This window comes from Rhipicephalus sanguineus, chromosome 2 (assembly GCF_013339695.2).
Source record: "Rhipicephalus sanguineus isolate Rsan-2018 chromosome 2, BIME_Rsan_1.4, whole genome shotgun sequence".
Lineage (NCBI taxonomy): Eukaryota > Metazoa > Arthropoda > Arachnida > Ixodida > Ixodidae > Rhipicephalus > Rhipicephalus sanguineus.
The window spans coordinates 97,450,429-97,469,262 of record NC_051177.1 but is presented as its reverse complement, the minus strand read 5'-3'; the positions used below and the strand labels follow the sequence as shown (position 1 = coordinate 97,469,262).

Below are 18,834 nucleotides of genomic sequence, written 5' to 3'. Positions count from 1 at the left end.
ATCGTTCTCCTCCGGGCGGCAGCGTTCGTGCCGTTCCCCAGGTCCACGCTAGAAAAAGCCCTTCGGCCTTCGTTTGTTCGTTAGCGTGCGTGTCGACGAGGCGAACGGGCCGGAGTGGTGCTTATGGGGCCCGGACGCGTTAACGGGTTGACAAGAGCAAGTGGTGGCGGCTGCCGGAGTAGCAGCAGAGCGGAGCCGAGTGACGGGTAATGGGTGGCAAAAAAGAAAGGAAAGAGAAAGAGGCTTCTAGGGCAGAGAGGGGCGACGCGTGAAAAGGGGAGGGCGTTCTGTAAGAGACGGGGTACTGAAGGAGGCGGGTAGGTTGAGCGGGTGTTGTATTAATAGTGGCTGCTCGGAGCTGCACGAGTGGTTGGTCGGCAGGCCGCCATCACCTACCGGTAACAAGCAGCTGCGCCCAGCTGGATCCGGACACGGTCTCGCCGACCAGAATGTTGCGCGTGATGCAGCGGTACTTGCGCCTCGCGTCGGCCATGTCGACGCGGTCGATGACCAGGTCCCCCTCCGTCGATATCTGGTACTTGTCTGCACAGAAGAGCGGGGAAAAGAGGGAAGAACGGCGTATTGGGAACTCGTTAGTGCTCTGCAACGGAGTGGCGACAGAACCCTAACACACACGAACGCACGCACAAACGCACGCAAACAATTACGAGCACTCCTGATTTTGGTGCTGTTTTTTTTTGTGCTTTCTTTCGTCATCTGTGTCCTGGCTCGTTGTTTTTTTATCGAAGCAAACGATATGCCAGTTCGAAAGCTCCGATGGGAATTTGGTGTATGTAGGGGCCTAGGTGAGAGAGACGAAGGAGCACAGGAAAAAAAAAACAAACAAAAATTAAAGCTCCGTTCAAGCGATTCCTCGGTTGCTTTGTTGCACCAACTTTTCCGCCCGGTCCGTCAGGCTGGGGGAGAAATTTTGATAGTGCCGCGGCCGGACAAAGGGGTGAGGGTTCGCTCTTAATGATATGCCATCGCTGGAACACGGCTCTGAAACACGGGGTGGATTATTGAGTAATCAGTGGGAAACTCGGACAGAAGGGCAAAAAGAACTGATGTGGAAACGAGTTCTTGCACGTTAACGCGACTACTTTGTTTCGGGGTGTTTCCGAAGGCCTGCCGACGAGGATTTTTTACAGAAAGCTTTGACCGACCACGCGGGAACATTCGTTTGTTTTTTTAATAATTAGCGGTGAGCTTTGTATGAGGGTATCTGAGCAAAACGTTTCTTCTTTTTACGTGCCTGCCATCGGCATACGCCTAGAGTGTATGACGACACGCGCTCGGCGTGAGTGATTTGAGTGAATTAAGTGATCTGCGTTTCCTTCTTGAAAATATTCCGGGTAGGTGCTGTCAAATTTACCGCCTTCCAATAAAGCGCTCGTCTCTCTGTCTCACTCTTGAATCTGTACGGGATAGCATTTTACGCCTGACCTATTTGTGTGAACCTAAGAGTGTCATATTGCGAGCGCTTATTGGTTAGTGCACGCTCGTTAAAGGATCACGTGCAACGTGGCACCAGCTGGCAAAGAAAGAGTGCTCCACACTCGCCGTCATGGCTAAATGCGGCGCTGACTATCACTCCCAGGTTCGCATGCACATAAATACCCGATAAAGTGGACGAGGGGACGCCTGCATGCCGCCGTAGGTCAATTGGTAGAGCATCGGGCGGCGTTATCCGAAGGTTGCAGGTTCGGTCCTCTGCCGGCGGCAAGTTTTCTTTTCGTTTACTTTACTTTCTTCGCATTTATATCTCAATTACTACAGTATACATTTAAAACCGCACGCTTAACGTGCCCTATAGGCTATACCTTCCTTGGCTTAACTATCTGCTGGTTTTCGTTATTGTGTTATTGGTATGGTTTATAGGAAAGGTATGCGCCTTTATTGAATCAACATGCTCCTCTTCGCATGGAAAGCAAACTGACAGCATTAAAAAAATCAAAAGGTTTGAAAGCGCAGGATCTAGTGACATAATTCTAAAAGGAAAAAGAAAAGTTACTCAATTCACCACACGAGTGCACAAAGCCATGAAAGAAAGTCACATGTAGTCTTGTGGAGAGGTTACAGGGTACAAAGCATGTCTTGAAACTTGCATGTAAGGTCTTCACATACTTACACAAAAGCGCAGGAGCAATACATTAAAAACAGGCGTGACAGACAGATATATATTAGTGACTGATATACACATTTGCAATATATATGGCGAATGTTTATGACATCAGGTAAAATTTTACGTTATGACTTTTTCCTTTTTCGTATCATGTTATTTTACTCGCCGGTATATCTGCATATATAAACTTTCCGCCAAGGAAACAATGCTGCCGCTATAATGCGCGAGATAAGAGCGGATTCCCTTGACAAATGCCATTAGATCAACTCAGAGCGCTATGAATAGACAAAAATGCTATAAAACATGCGTTATAAAGACCAGGTAATACAGTATTTGCAAACCGCCCGTCGCACAACAAAAAAAGCAAAACAAAAACAAAACTGTTCTTATCTGCCCACCACTGGGCGCGCGCCTGTGAATGCGGGCGAGAGTTAGGCAGCCATCAAATCTAATCTCGGCGATACTTCAGGCTTACGCAAAATCCATTTAAATCGCGTGATCACGAGACAGCTATTTAGCAATGTAGGAGAAGTGAGGTTTATATAAAGAAAAAACACAGAGATACAGTTCGGGTGCTTCGGGCGAGGGAGCCGGCCGTTAAATCACTCCTTGTATTCAACGCCGCGGGCAGGCATCGCCTCGGCGTACATTGCTTCGCCGATGGCCAGCATCAGTATAATGGCATCATTTGATGGTCATGGCCGTATAACGCGTCGGCTTCGCCGACGCCTGCACCCGATGTTGCAAGCCGTTCGCGCCGCAATATACTTTGTACGAGCACACGCCATCGCGCGAGCGTTACGCCATTTCTGCGCACCACGCAGTGCGGCAGCGCATAGAGTGGCGAGCCTGGCTTATGCGACGTGGAATACGGAAACGCAAAGAAATTCTCGCGAGATCGCCTTCAGCGAGAAATGATAAACAAAATGAGACTGTGGTCGCGGTCGTATAGTCTGGAGGGATGGGAGCAGCGATGATAAGAGACGAATAATCCCCAGGCGCAGTTTTCAACGCGGGATTAAAGCCGACAAATGTTCCTGTATCACATCAACGCGTGCGAAAACGAAAGAAGTGTGCGAGTGGAGAGGCGTTAGTGGTGTACTCGCTGAAATGAAGTGGCCGAGCCTCGCGGTCTGTCGTCATGTTCTCTCTCGGCCCTTTATTTTTGAGTCGTTTTATGTTCAGCGGAAGGAGTGGCGGTGGGGGAAGGGGGTGTCGACAATTACATTAGATGTACGTCGCAGTGGAGGGGATATACGGTTAGCGAAATCGCCTCGTAAAAGAGGGGAAAAAAAAGAGAAACATTCCTGTGTAAACAGAAACACCCTTATAAATGCTTCCTTCATGAATGCATGCTGGGTAACCCGACTCCGAGAAAAATCCACGCTGGGAACTCTTAGGCCGTCGTCGCTTATGTGAAGCGTTAAAATAAACGCTGCACGGCGCCGACTAGCCTAGCGCCCAGAGCTGAGTGAAACGAAGCAAATATAAGAGTATACAGCGGAGTCGAAAGAAGGAATAAAGAAAGACGGAGGCAGAAAAGTCATTAGACCACGTCGCTAGTCTCGTTGGCCGCTAAGCCTTGTCGTCATTAAAAGACGCGGCTTGACTGAGGCCAAATTGTCGCGTTGCTCCTTTCAGCAAATTACGGTTGCGCGCTGTAGCACCCCTTCCCCCTCTATGCTCTCCACCTCCCTCCGCACCCTCGCTTACTTTCCGCTGGTGTTTTTTTCCTTCAAGCTTTTCAACAACTGTCGCTCGTCGTTGTAGCTTGTCGTGAGGCCAGCCGGATATTCTCTCCAATGGGGCGCTTCCGCAAAACTGCTGAATCATTCGGAAGATGATTTCTAGATGGTCTGGAGTTGCCAGGCTTGCGAGTACAACGTTGCCCTTCCTATCCTCGTACACTACCACTAGAAAAGCGGCGTTAATATGGGGATAGTTGCTTGCTTAATTCCTTTCGTGCGCGCGCGCACGCGTCTCTCTGTGTGTGTGTGTGTGTGTGTGTGTGCGTGTGCGTGTGCGTGTGCGTGTGTGCGTGTGTGTGCGTGCGTGTGTGTGTGTGTGTGTGCGCGCGCGCGCGCGCGCGCGCGTGTGTGTGTGTGTGTGTGTGTGTGTGTGTGTGTGTGTGTGTGGTGTGTGTGTGTGTGTGTGTGTGTGTGTGTGTGTGTGTGTGTGTGTGTGTGTGTGTGTCCAGATTTGATGTGGTCCTCGGAGTGGTAAAGTGTCTGAAAGACGCTCTTTTATGCGTTAGCTAACCGTAGCAAATCGTATTTTCTTATTTAAGCATTGCAGGGTTTGGACATGTAACTGACAGTTCGTAGTCCTCATCCGTATTATTCAGCGTTCTCTGTATGCCGGCTATAATCTTGTAAGCCCGAGGAAACCTCAATTAATACCCATTAATTTCACAGAGAACTTCGTTATGGTAGCTCTACAAGATAAGATCCTCTTGTCAAACATTGGGAGTTTCAGCTTCAACTTAAGTTCTGTCCGTATCAAAGAAGATTCTCGGAAGATTCCGATATACATGCAGGAGTACTTGTTTTGTCCCCCTCTTGATGATGAGCTCCGCAGCCTAAACAACTGAGATGTAATGCTTTTCTGCCCCGTGGTTTAGGTAAGGCTTCTTATTCGCAGTTTGTCTAGAAGTATTCAAACGACTAGATTGGTAAGAAATAGGGCTGATGATTAAGAGAGAATATCTTAGCAATTCACGGTTTGCAGACGACATCGTACTTTTTAGCAATGAGGGCGACGAACTAAAAAAAAAATGATTGAAGAATTAGAGATAGACTCAAAGTAGGGTTGCAGATGTGTCACAAACGAGCGCTTGAAAAGCGCGCGCGCGGCCGCTTTCGAACAGCTGCAGGGTAGAACGGCGCGAGCCGCTCGACCAAGAAGCGCGAACGACGAAAAAACAAGTATAAAAAGACGCCGACGTGCCGCATCCTCCTCACCCACTCGAGCCAGACGGGACAACCCGATAAAACACCCGGCAAAGCCTGGAAACATCTAGAAGAGAAGCATGACGCATAACCGAGCGAAGCCGCCGCGATTCGAACCTACGAGAAAGCTCTCGCCCTTTCCCTAGCCTTGGCTGTACTACACGCCGAAGAAACCTCCCGACGCTTCTAGAACTCTGGGGAGAGGAGATAAAAGCGTGCCACGTCGACCAGACAGACAGTATAGGCGCTGCGCCGTGCTCCCGACCGGCCTGCAGAAATTAGGCGCCTTTTCCTCTTCAAACTACTACCACCACCACAGACAGTAGGAGTAAAGGCGTGGAAACAGTCAGTGAAGGAGTGAGTCAGTCGGCCGGGTTATGGTGAAGTTATGCTGAGTGTGGCTCCGTTAGCCAAAGAGGACCTGTTTATTATGGTGTGCGGTCAGTCGATCGTCGACCTGGAAGAATTGGAGGACGACACCGTGTGAGCCGTGACAAGTTACGTCGACGGAAGGGACAACGACAGACACCGCTGGAGTTGGCGTGAGTGTTTCCTTGAAGAGAAGCATTCGATTACCGTCCAAGAATTGTGGACTGAATACGCCGTTGCACATTCATGACTTTAACGGTCCTCGAATAGTTGTAATGCATGCGATTGCATCTGTAGCGTGTGATCTGTTTGTTTAGTTCTCGTTGTGTAAACACCATCTGAGTTATATGTGAAGTTGTAACTGGTACCAGCCGAGTGTGCATGTGTTTGTGATATTTGTATTGCCTTAACTGAGAATATATTTCGTTTTCGTTTGTGTTATCGACTCTCGGCTCTGACTCGGTCTTTGGACCACAACCGGCGTTTGCTGGCGCACCAAAAGGACCAACTCTAAATTGTCCGCGCTTTCGTGGTGCGTTTTCGGAGGGCCGAGACGCCAGCCCTTGAAATCCGCCCGGCGATTGCAAACCCGATTAACGGGATAAGTGACAAGATGAATATGCAGAAGACGAAGATAATGTTAGGTCATCTGGCGAAAGAACTAGAACTAGGTGATCTCGCAAAACAGCTAGAAAAGGCCGTCATGACGGCCTTTTGAGAGGTATGGTGTGGAGCATAAGTACACTCATACTTAACAGCGCGAACACGACGGAAACACACAGAAAAAGAAGGGCACAAGACGAGCGCTGTCTAACGGAAATTTATCCAATAAAGGTGAACACACGAAAAACCACCACCATGCGAGCGCAGGATTCTAGTTAAAGTGGAAAAAATTTGCTAAGCATGTGTACCTCGCAATCTAGCGAACAAACAGAAATTTCAGTGCGCTCATGCGCATAGCTTTTCCATAATGCACGTTATGATAGAAAGTATAATGCAACCAGAACAACGTTTATTACTGCTAAAACTCATTGCACTGACTGCGGCAAATTTGCCGTCGCAGTTTTAAATGAGAGGCATTTCTTAGCGAACTTCTGCGACTTTGTGCATATCTATCTATCTATCTATCTATCTATCTATCTATCTATCTATCTATCTATCTATCTATCTATCTATCTATCTATCTATCTATCTATCTATCTATCTATCTATCTATCTATCTATCTATCTATCTATCTATCTATCTATCTATCTATCTATCTATCTATCTATCTATCTATCTATCTATCTATCTATCTATCTATCTATCTATCTATCTATCTATCTATCTATCTATCTATCTATCTAGCCGCCTACGACTTTGTGTTCTCCTGGTCGCTTGGCTAATCGAATGTACACCAAAGTTGGTATAGTGTAACATGACTCTATGACAAACATAAATGACAAGTCATAACATGAAAATCATGACACGCATGTCATGTACAGCATGATTTACATGCCATGCTCATGGTGCGCTGGCGGCCGTTTCGCTAGCTTGGTATACACCAAAATTGGTATCTTGCGACGTGACTGTGTGACGAACACGAATAACGCGAGTTAACATGAAAATCATGACACGCATGTCAGGTACAGCATGACTTACGTGCCACACTCATGGTGCGCTGGCGGCCGTTTCGCTAGCTTGATCTACCCCGAAATTGGTATTGCGTGACGTGACTGTGTGACGAACATAAATAACACAAGAGTTAACATGACAATCATGACACGCATGTCATGTACAGCACGACTTACGTGCCACGCTCATGGGGCGCTGGCGGCCGTTTCGCTAGCTTGATCTACCCCGAAATTGGTATTGCGTGACGTGACTGTGTGACGAACATAAAAACACGAGTTAACATGAAAATCATGACACGCATGTCATGTACAGCACGACTTACGTGCCACGCTCATGGTGCGCTGGCGTCCGTTTCGCTAGCTTGATCTACCTCGGAATCGGTATTGCGTGACGTGACTGTGTGATGAACATAAAAACACGAGTTAACATGCAAATCATGACACGCTGTCATGTGCAGCATGACTTACGTGCCATGCTCATGGGGCGCTGGCGGCCGTTTCGCTAGCTTGATTTACCCCGAAATTGGTATTGCGTGACGTGACTGTGTGATGAACATAAAAAGATGGTTGATCCCTCCGTCATAGGAGCCGGAATAGCATGAAAGTAAAGCGTGCCCTTACAGAAGTAACAGAATGTTTACTGTACATTGATATAAGAGAGTTTGTACAATGTATATTGATGTCTGGCAGCTATAGCACCGTTTAACGTGGATGCACCCACTGTGATGATTGGTGGTACATCTCCATCCCGACGACTAACGTCCATGTTAGATGATTAAACAAACCCTTTTGATAGCTGTAGTAATTAACGGTGAAAGCGTAACTAGAGAACGAGGTGTGGTAGACAGAAGAGCGCCGCATATTGGACGCAGAACTTGGTCGCCATCCCGCGGCACGTTAAAATGTGATTGAACACATTTGAACCGAACTAGAGGGAAACGCAAACCGCATCGTGACTAGAGCACTGCACGGGCCGATTTTCCCGGCCCGGGCCCGGCCCGGCCCGAAAACGCCATGCTCCGGCCCGCCCGAGCCCGGCCCGGTGTTCTTAAATGTGGCCCGTACCCGGCCCGGGCCCGAAAGGTTTGGGCCCGGCCCGGCCCGGCCCGACCCGACCCGTTTCAGCTAGTTATGCCTTGAGCATAAAGGAGGCACCGTCTAACCTTCGGTTATTGTGCAGATACCTGCCACACACAAGATATTTTCTAGAGATTGTTTTGGGAACTTCTTTCAGTGTCACGACTTTCACTGGTACTGTGTATACTTTCGGTTAATTACGCCCGTACAGTGCCTCCTCTATTTTTCAGTGCCTGGGCAAACGCTCTCCTCCAGCCGTCAAGCGCGCGCTCCGCGTCCGCTCGCCGCTGCCGCGTGGTGGCGCTGTGCAAGTAGACTACGCGAATCTGACGCTGAACGGCCACGCGTATCACGAAGCTCACGAATTCGTGTATGCATCCGAGTTTAATTGCATTTGTGCTTCTTGCAGGCTTTCACAGGTACAGGGGGATGGAAAGAAACGCGAACATAGCGGCGCGCTGTTTTCATCACGCTCTAACCGTAGTGGCAATAAAAAGATGCTAGATGGTCTTTTATTGTGTCATGGATGACGTCGTGTTCTCATCAATCATCCAGGCTATAACCACTTGAAGATAAATGCGAAACAGCAAAGAATGCAGATGCCGCATGTTCGCGCGTCTTTCCATCCCCACTGTAAGTATTCCGTAGGCCGACTGTCAGGCCGTGCTGCCGGTTCGATACTTGCACTCGAGTTTGACAGTATTCGCGTTTTATTTTCTATTTCAGGCTATTGCAACCGCCCCAATGACTTAGTATGTCATACTGTTGTGTTCCACTCTGCAAATGGACCTGAAAGAAATCACGACTGTCTTTTTTTATTTCCCTTTATTGATAAAGAAAAAAAAATCTCACAGGGTCCCTTATGCATTCATCTAAGACGACTGAAAGGCGAAAGCCATCTCCTTCTTTTTCTTCTAGTCAATGTATTGAACATTCCCTGCCTCACTCCGAGATATTTCTGCGCCTAACGTGGTTTTCTCACAGCCGCAAGGATCGGAGGCAGCTCAAGCTTTCTGCACATCAGCGGAGGCATGCACTGCCTCCGTGATCAGCCCATTTTGACCAAGCGACGATGTAATATGACGACGTCACGTGAATGTGACGTCACGATGGTGTCACAAAATTTTATGATCTGTGACGTCATATGATGACGTCATCACGTATTTATTTTTTGCATCACTCGTGCTGACGCCGCCGACGGTCAATTTTCGCGTTTGATGAGGCATCTAAGGCTTTCGCCTTGATACACTGTTCGGATGTCGTTCCATGAAATTCCAGCTGCCGCTGGTGTTCGGTAGAGGTGGCTTGCAGTAATTAGGCAGGATAATTGGGCTCCTAACACATCTTCAAACAAACCAGATTATGCAGCCGTCGTTTACGACGCGAAGATTTCATAGAATATAAGAAGCGGCGGCTTATGAAGGATGCAGTAGCATCACTCTTTGCAGACTACCCTTCACATTTGCAGCCCAAGGTAACAACTGAATCAAGCATGACAAGTATCCCTAAACGTGACCGTGTTGCGTCTGAACAGTCAACGAATGCATGTAGTACAAGTAGCAACGCTGCCTCGCGATCGCCGTCATTTGCATGCAGCGCTGACATTAGGTCCCGAAGCTGAAGAAACTGATCCCATGGACACTACATGCGCTACCGGCGAAACAACCGACAATCATTATGTACATTGTCACTGGAAGCAGCTTAGTGACATTTCACGCTATTTAGCGCATGAACTCATGGCTTGCGTATAGTGTGCTACACCAGTAGACGGTAGCACGCATCGGGGAACTTTAAGCGCCCAAGCTTTTAGTATTAGTTCTTGGCAAATGCTGCTTTCGAAAATCGACTTTCAGACAGTGAATAACCGACTCTCAGTCAAGCGAACGTAACAGTGACAAAACAATTTTCCGCGCATCACTGGCATGCGCTCTCTGGAATCGGGCTAGCAGACGACGCGCGAGCGTCTCGATCAAATAGCCGCGAAAGACACATGCCTTCGAAATGGGCTGGTTGTCCAGAACGACAAGTGCTTCATGATTCCAGTTTACAAGTTTTCATTATACCTTAAACAACGCGAATACAGCCGAAAACTGAACCATATAGCAGCTTCGAATGCAGCTACGGCATTCGTTTCCGCGAGCGACGACGCGACGGCTGGTCTACTACGGTGGCGGCGCCCTGCGGCTAAAAGCCGCACTAACGCCGACAGTCGTTTCCCATTGCGCTCCGCTCCTTCACCCAGGCACAGAAAAATAGAGGAGGCGCTGGCCCGTAACACTCTTGCAAAATAATTGCAGGGCAATATAAAATATAATTGGAGTAATAGCTGGCTGTTTCATGTACGCACGCAGTGCGTACATGAAACAGCCATGCAATCTTATGCAATCCTATGCAAACCATGCAATCTTATTTTTGCATTTCAAAGAACGTATACAAAATATACCTCCATAAACTGAAAAAAAAAAAACATGGCAGACATTTGTAGTTTAAGTTTTACATCAATTGCACATGAGCTAGGGCTGTTGAGTAAAAGTAGCAAGTCTGCAAACTTCATCTATTGCACAATGCAATGAAAAAAAAAAAAAACGTGCTCTAGCTGCTTCTGGTAGGAATACACCAGGCTGGGCAGCGTTACATAAATTAAAGCTGTCGTGTTGACTCCTCGGCAGGCAACTGCACCCAACGTACACAACGTTTTCGTGTTCAAAACAAGAACGTTCTTTGTCCCACCCTTCTTCACCGAGTCACCGCCACCGCAGTGCCATAGATCTGTCAAAGCGAGGCACACCCGTTAGAGAGCGAGCCATCGTCCTCGCTGTTCCCCGGAGATGGCTGTCTCGTCGTCTTCGTGTGACCGCCTTCGATCTTGAAAATGTTACGCCTTAAAGCGAGACCGGACTAAGGGCTTCCAAAACAACTGTCTATTAGAGCGCCGAAGTGAACCAGCCGGCGGCCTCTTTAGCGATCCCCGTCGACGTGACGTGTCGGGTGTCCGGAGCGTGATTATACAGATGCGTAGGAGACCCGGGCCTAATACGGGCCTGGCTCAGGCCCGAGCCCGACCCGAGCCCGACGATCACGAGCCCGAGCCCGGCCCGGGCCCGATCCAACAATCCTTCACCCGGCCCGGCCCGGCCCGCGGGCCGGGCCGGGCCCGGGCTTTCGGGCCGGCCCGGGCCCGTGCAGTGCTCTAATCGTGACGCCCTGGTAGCCCGGCCGCGATTTTTCTCTGGGCGAGCGCGTGAGCGGGGAACGCGGTGTTACAGCCAGGTGAGACAGGCGCGCGTCGCAGAGATATTTTTGGTTTGGATTAGCATGATGCTATGAGCGATGCCGACGCCTTTACGTCGCTTTAGAGTCACTGGAAAAAGTTCAGAGTATTGCATTTGTTTTCCACGTGCCGCCGCCGACGCGATTGGCTTACTCGCATCACGTGACCTCTTGCCGCCATAGCCCTTCCAAGCGCTTCGGGTGCAGGCGCGTTGAACGCAGAGCGTGGCCGGACATTTAGCAGTACCACGGTCCCTAGAAGTACTTCGTCGTTTTCTTTAAACACTTCATGCAGATGCCAGAGCGTAGCTCACCAGCAACCCAACGTTGCTGGTGAGCTACTCTGTGAATCTCGTTACTTTTGTATTCCGTGTGGGAAAAATTAACGCCAAAGAGCGTCGTTCTACGTGGCTGCATAGTTGGCTGGAAACTTTGCTGGAAAAGCTCTCATGCGACAGGATACTTGACCTTTTCTGTTCGTCATGTTCAGAAATATTGAAAACTACATACCTTTCTATTTGCTCGGCTGTTTATATCTTGATCTGTTGAACAGATTGTGCGTGCATTTCGAGTTATAGGCGTGACACGCACGAAAGCGAAATTGAAAGATTTATTAAAGTACTGGTATACCTTGAAGGCAACTGTGGCATGATCATTTGCCATTGCGCAAAACAGAAGCGTGGAACTCTGTTGATAAACTTGATATAAGGCAATGTTAGTAAGCGCATTTTTAAAGCTTTTTTGCAAAAAAAAATGTTGCTAATGCTGCATTACGCCGAGCATACCCTTACAATACTGCTTAGTGGGTGAGAAATGGCCACAGCAAAGAAAAAAAACAAAACAAACGGCAGATTCCATGCATTCCATGCATTTCATGTGAGCCCTAGGTATATATACATACTGTGTTGCTGTTGCATGCGCTTTAAACATTTCCGGGATGTGCTATTTCTGATCAAAAAGAACATAAAGCGCTATGGCGAGGAAGTTTTATTAAGAGTGCATTACGAAAAAAATTGAAATTAAAAGCAGTGCAGAAACCGAACCCCAGCTGTTTACGCGCTGGCAACGTCAACAAAAAAGAACTGTTTATCGGAACACAGTAAAATATTTGCAAATGCACTGCAACGTTTTGAATATTAAGACAAAAGATAGGAAATGAAACAACTAAGTAGTGATGTCAATCATTTTTGATGTCCTATTTTCTACGTATCTCTTACGAAATGACAACGTATTCGCAAAATAAGATGCACCTTACCTACCGCACGCCCATTTGCCCGTGTGTTCGGCTGCTGGCGTTCCGAACCGAGACACAAATACGTCACACACAGCTTCCAATTACCGTACACACACACACCACTTCTATTACACATATCACCCAGTTGAACAGCAAGCATGGTGCGCAAGCAAGGTATGCGTCAGCGATCAGTCGAAGGACGCAATGTTGAATGTTCTCGATGTTTGTTCGATAATGTTCTCGAGTGCACTATGAAGTGAACCTGAACAGCGACTGCAAAGCTAACGCAAAGAGTCAAGATTCACCAAGTGTCGAAATAAATGGCATCTCGCACGAAGTCACTACGCTAATGCAACTATGTTTACAGCTCCGGACCTAACGAACACACCCGGCCGTGACACGAAAAGAGACCAGTGAAGCCACGAAGAGAGTTCGCGAGCACATGGCAACCTTCGCCGCACGTTTCATTAGTTCCACCGCTTACGGCGCAGTCTATTCATAACTGTCGATGAGTCGAAATCACTTCTGATATCCTCTTGAACAAACACACACACATATTGCAGTTCCGCCGAGCGTAACACGGTACCGAGGCGAAAAGATAGGTCACTTCTCAACACATGCTAGCAACGCGCCAGGCGGTCCGGAAGGGAAATGGCCGCCGCCGCCCAATGTTGCCTGCGTGCAGGCTACCTTTGCGGTACTCTGAAATTTTCAAGTGACTCTACGTCGCTTGGGCTAAGATCGCCACCTCGCGGTGTGTTAAGGGATTGAAAAAATTGAACTTCTATTGAAAACGCGCCGAATGGGACGGACGTCTTACGCGTTGCAGGTGCTAATCGCGGAGGCCACAATAATGACGAAAACTTTACTTTACCGCTCCCAGAGGGCAGCACCACCCCACCGACCGCGAGAGTGGTAGATATAAAAGGCTCGTTTGTAAAGCCTCTAGTGTCTGTGACCATGGCGCAGTGGATAGCGTGCCCGGCATCAGTTGTTGCGGACCGAGCGGTCGTGGTTTCGATGCCCGTTGACGGAACTTTTTTTCTTTGCTATCTGATCATGTAAATTTTTTCGACGTCATTTCAGTTACGGAAATGCGTTACTGCAGTCTTGGTGGACCCCGGCATAAAACACGAGTTAACATGAAAATCATGACACGCATGTCATGTACAGCCTGACTTACGTGGCACGCTCATGGTGCGCTGGCGGCTGTTTCGCTAGCTTGATCCACCCCGGAGTTGGTATTGCGTGACGTGACTGTGTGACGAACATAAAAACACGAGTTAACATGAAAATCATGACACGCATGTTATGTAGAGCATGTCTTACGTGCCACGCTCATGGTGCGCTGGCGGCCGTTTCGCTAGCTTGATCTACCGCGGAGTTGGTATTGCGTGACGTGACTGTGTGACGAACATAAAAACACGAGTTAACATGAAAATCATGACACGCATGTTATGTACAGCATGACTTACGTGCCACGCTCATGGTGCGCTGGCGGCCGTTTCGCTAGCTTGATCTACCGCGGAGTTGGTATTGCGTGACGTGACTGTGTGACGAACATAAAAACACGAGTTAACATGAAAATCATGACACGCATGTTATGTACAGCATGACTTACGTGCCACGCTCATGGGGCGCTGGCGGCGGTTTCGCTAGCTTGATCTACCGCGGAGTTGGTATTGCGTGACGTGACTGTGTGATCAACATAAAAACACGAGTTAACATGAAAATCATGACACGCATGTCATGTACACCATGACTTACGTGGCACGCTCATGGTGCGCTGGCGGCCGTTTCGCTAGCTTGATATACACCAAAATTGGTATCTTGCGACGTGACTGTGTGACGAACATAAATAACACGAGTAAACATGCGAATCATGACACGCATGTCATGTGCAGCATGACTTACGTGCCACGCTCATGGGGCGCTGGCGGCCGTTTCGCTAGCTTGATCTACCCCGAAATTGGTATTGCGGGACATTACTGTGTGACGAACATAAATAATAGGAGTTAACATGAAAACCATGACACGCATTTTCCTCAATGACATACAAGACGATGTATGTAGCTCTTTGCTGGCTGCTTCGCATTACATCGATTCCCACAATGCGTGGGATCTGCCGGCTTTTTTTTTTTTTCGCAACTATCCTTTACTAGGGCAGAAGTACTCTATTCCGCCGCCGATGTATATATAACCGAACTCGCTTAGCTAAAAACTCAATGTAACTTCCTCCACGTAAGGGAGACCGTGTGACGCGAAGCGTATCTACCCTCGACAAAGGAGTAAAAAAGCAGTTCACGGGTGCCCGCGTTACAGGGTTATAAGCTGCTATAATAAACCGGGACTGTAGCTTATCGCATTTGATGCAAGCGAGGCTACGTGGTTAGAAGCATTTCTTATACTGCAAGGCCGAAAACCATTGCTGTAACGAGGTCCGGTTATAGCGTTATTCTTCTGGGTCTGCCGACAGTCGCGACTGAGCTTGCATTGTTGTAAGCATGGTAGAATACATCGTTCCAGTTGTCTCGCATTGTTTTGCGACCCCGACAGATGCTCCATTGCAGCGAGGTTCAGTACGTCCCGCTTTCAGTTCTGTCTGACCCGCTCACAATTATCGTATGCTCATTGTGTCAGAAGCTTCAAATTATTTCGGATAAACAATTCTGGGTCCCTCACGAAAATTAATTGCGAGGGAGCAGGGGGACGAGCGATGAAATATTAACGATAATAAAGGAAAACAAAGACACGCCTTCAAAAAGAGAGAAATAAAGATTAATATGGCTCAGACACTGCGTCTGACCTCAAAGCAGTTAACAACCTGACTGATCCAATTGGGCCTCGAGACCCCTAGGAAAGAAAATTAAAAAGAAAGTTGATACGCGGTTCTCTATCTGCGGCCACATCTTTTTCATACATCGGACGAAATCCAGTTATGCATCCGTTTAGTTTCCATTCTGTATAACTTCGTGCTGTATGCGCTTCAACAAAAGCGCACTTGAAGAGGACCAATTTAATTAGCGTTCGTGGGGGGGGGGGGGGGTGGCGACCTTTCCCCGAGTTAATTGCGTTTCGGACGTGATGGCGGAACAACCAGAATGAAACGGCGGCCCAAGAAAAACACGGAGAATACGAAAGAGCGAATGAGAAATTGGAGAACTGCGCCGGCGCGCGAGTATTTTTTTCCCGAACAGATGACTGAGCGCGAGCTCTCGGCGAGCGAAAAAAAAAAACAAATAAAGAAAACGTACTTTTAATAATCATGTTCGTGGTTTGAAGCGTCGCGCTTCTCTCGGCGTCGCCGGGTAAAATAAAGAATAGCGTTCACTGTGAACTCGAATAATTTCAACCGAGCTCCAGCCACCCCTCCTGCACATTTCATCTCGAAAGAATACAGCGGCGTTTGTTTGTTTATCTTCCGAAACTTTCGGTACCCGCCATTCCCGTTTAAACGAAAAGCAGGTCGCTCCTCGGCGGAGCGCGTGATGCAATCGTTGAATGCGCTAAAAGCTATTGAAATGCTAGCAGTGCGTAATCTCATTTCAGTTTGTTGTAACGAAATTATGGCTCTGAGTAACTGGAATTATTGCCCCAGACACGCTCGTGGAAACTTCGGGGTAAATTTTTCTTTAACCGCGGATGCAGCGGTGTCAAAGACCTTTCAGGTGGTCTGTGTACAATAAGACGTGACAGATCTGGCAGTTGAGTTCGCTGTTACCAGTATGTAAACGCTGGGGTCGTTACAGGCGAAGGAGCAGGGAGAGAGAAGGAGAGAGGTAATAGATGGAATGGTAGGAAGGTCAACCAATATTATAACGCCCGGTTTGCTATCATACGCTAAGGGGAGGGGAAAAAGGAAAGACAGGTGGAAGGAAGAACCCAGAGAAGAGCAGGCGCACAAAAACAAACAAACAAACAAACAAACAAACAAACAAACAAACAAACAAACAAACAAACAAACAAAAGGAACGAAGGTGCGGCCTAATCGAACACTGCCACGCGGAAAAATTCAATAGGGCCTTAATAGACTTCCCGTGCGACGACAGTTCGGGTCGGCATTCTAGTACTGACTGTTCGGACAGGGGCCTGTCGTCAAGGCGTACCAACGCAGTCACAAGCAGCAGTCTGTACACTCTGTAGCGAGCACAGCGCAGTCACAGTCATTACGATAGCTACGATAGTTATACGTAGCTACTCTTGTGTATTTTTTGCGGCTATATCGCTTCACGGCCCTTCGAGTCACACAGAGCTCACTCAACAATGTTTTAATGACCACGTTTTCTCGTTTGCGTTCCTTTCATGCAGATTCTATAAAGGGGTACTACAACCTCCGCCCAAATTTAAACATCGTATTGACTTTCACATTCCCACAAACTGGTCTGCGAACGTCAGCCAAATACTGGCTAGTGTTTTCGAATGAAGGCTAGTGGGCTAGAGTTAACTACTGCTGATTAACGTCGGTGAATGTAGACTATCTATCCTAATAACACCAACATTGTCTTCATTAAGTTTCAATTCAATGATTCATCTGCTTCGTTTACAAGTGAAATAGATTTCATCGTCATTACGTTTGCCTACTACACACGTCTCGATTTCATACTCACAAACGTGTCACGATTTGAAGCTCTTCAGGCGAAGGGTAGCGGCCGTGGTAGCGCCTACCATAAACTGAAATGGTCACGACACTTATTTTGTAATTGCCGGCAATTACTGCGTCCAGCGTTTCACGCGAAACGCCTCTTTATTCTGAGTACTACAGTAGATTCATAATAAGGCCATTTGTACAAAATTGGGGGCTGTTACGTACCCGTCGTAAAGCTAACCATAGCAGGCTCCGCCGCCCAGTCGAAGAAGGATCTCATGCCATGATTCAAGCAGCTGTTATAATAAGAGGTTACGATAGACAGTCCACGGTACGTTCGTTAGTTCATGGGGTTTAACTTTCCAAAGCGATACAGACTATGGGAGACGCCGTAGTGGAGTGCTCCGGGTAAGTTAGACCACATGGGGTTCTTGAACGCGCACTCACATCTCATGGTATATGGGTCTCAAGAATTTCGCCTTCATCGAAATCCTACCACCGCGGCAGGTATCCTACCTGCGTCTTTCTGGTAAGACAGTCCTTGATGTTAGTACAGTTGCGACAGTGGGAGCCCACCATGTAGCGCAGATGGAAACACAAGTTGCGAGCTCACAAGAAGAAATTGAAGAATTCTGTGTAGTATATAGCTAGGGTTTATGAAGCAATTACGTGCTCGCTACACTGACCGCTTTCGGCTCACGCTTTGAAGATTACGTGTTGCTGAAAGCTATAAGTGCTAAATCACCTACCTTTTATCAGCTGAAACTTCGTTCTCGGAAAGCGTGTAACTACCATGAAGTTGATCGTTTTTCTATTGCCCTCAGAGCCTCCTCACGTAGTAAACTGCGTCTGGACAGCAGCGGCAACGAAACCTGCGGCTGAATGTGCTCAGCGCAAGAAGACGTATTACATATTTACTATAATAGACGGGGAATGGGGGTTGGGGGGGGGGAGATTTCTAATGTCCTTTGACGAATTGAAGAGCAGAACTCCGGAAATTAGAGGCAATAAAGTACGGAAAGAACGGCTGCGCACTACGAATGACTAGATTGGTTTTTTTTTTGTTTCTTTTTTTCACAAATGCGACGAGCACTATCAATCACATGAGATCTCAAGCGAAAAATAAAATAAATAAATCGAGGCGGTAACTTTGATATCCTGTTTTATTTATTGGCTTTTAGAGCACGGCGAAGAGCGCGCTTATTCGGTCACGACGGGGCCAGCACTTTCCCGAGGCGGGCGGAAGTATAGAGCGCTTCTTTCTGCACAGACATTAGTGCATTATACGACTAAGAGCCGGCAAACATTTCGGAAGAAATAAAACAAATCACAGTGTAGCGGAGAGGGTTCGAGCTACGCATCGTAAGCGACGATTTCTCTTTGCCGCGGTCCTCGTAGTCTCTAACGGTTTCTTTTCCTGCACACAGACACACACAGGCACACACCCGGACTATATGTTGAGCAGAGATAAGCGCTCTTAGTTAGCGAGTCCAAGCGATCTTTCGGGACTTGGAGGGGAAGCTCCCGAGGGTCACTCGGTATCTGAAAAATTTATCCACCGACAGAGGGACAAACGAAAAAGAAAGAAAGAAAAAGAAGTTTTCTAAGCTTG

The 18,834-nt window shown here is 47.8% G+C and overlaps 1 protein-coding gene across 1 annotated transcript in view; it reads right to left on the bottom strand.

The window, feature by feature from the left end:
- Nucleotides 1-18,834, bottom strand: part of LOC119381771 (Down syndrome cell adhesion molecule homolog) — a 227,426-nt gene that overhangs the window by 133,978 nt on the left and 74,614 nt on the right. The window contains exon 3 of the mRNA XM_037649536.1: nt 397-543. Coding sequence (XP_037505464.1) covers nt 397-543 — 147 coding nt within the window. The remainder of the gene's footprint in view (nt 1-396; nt 544-18,834) is intronic.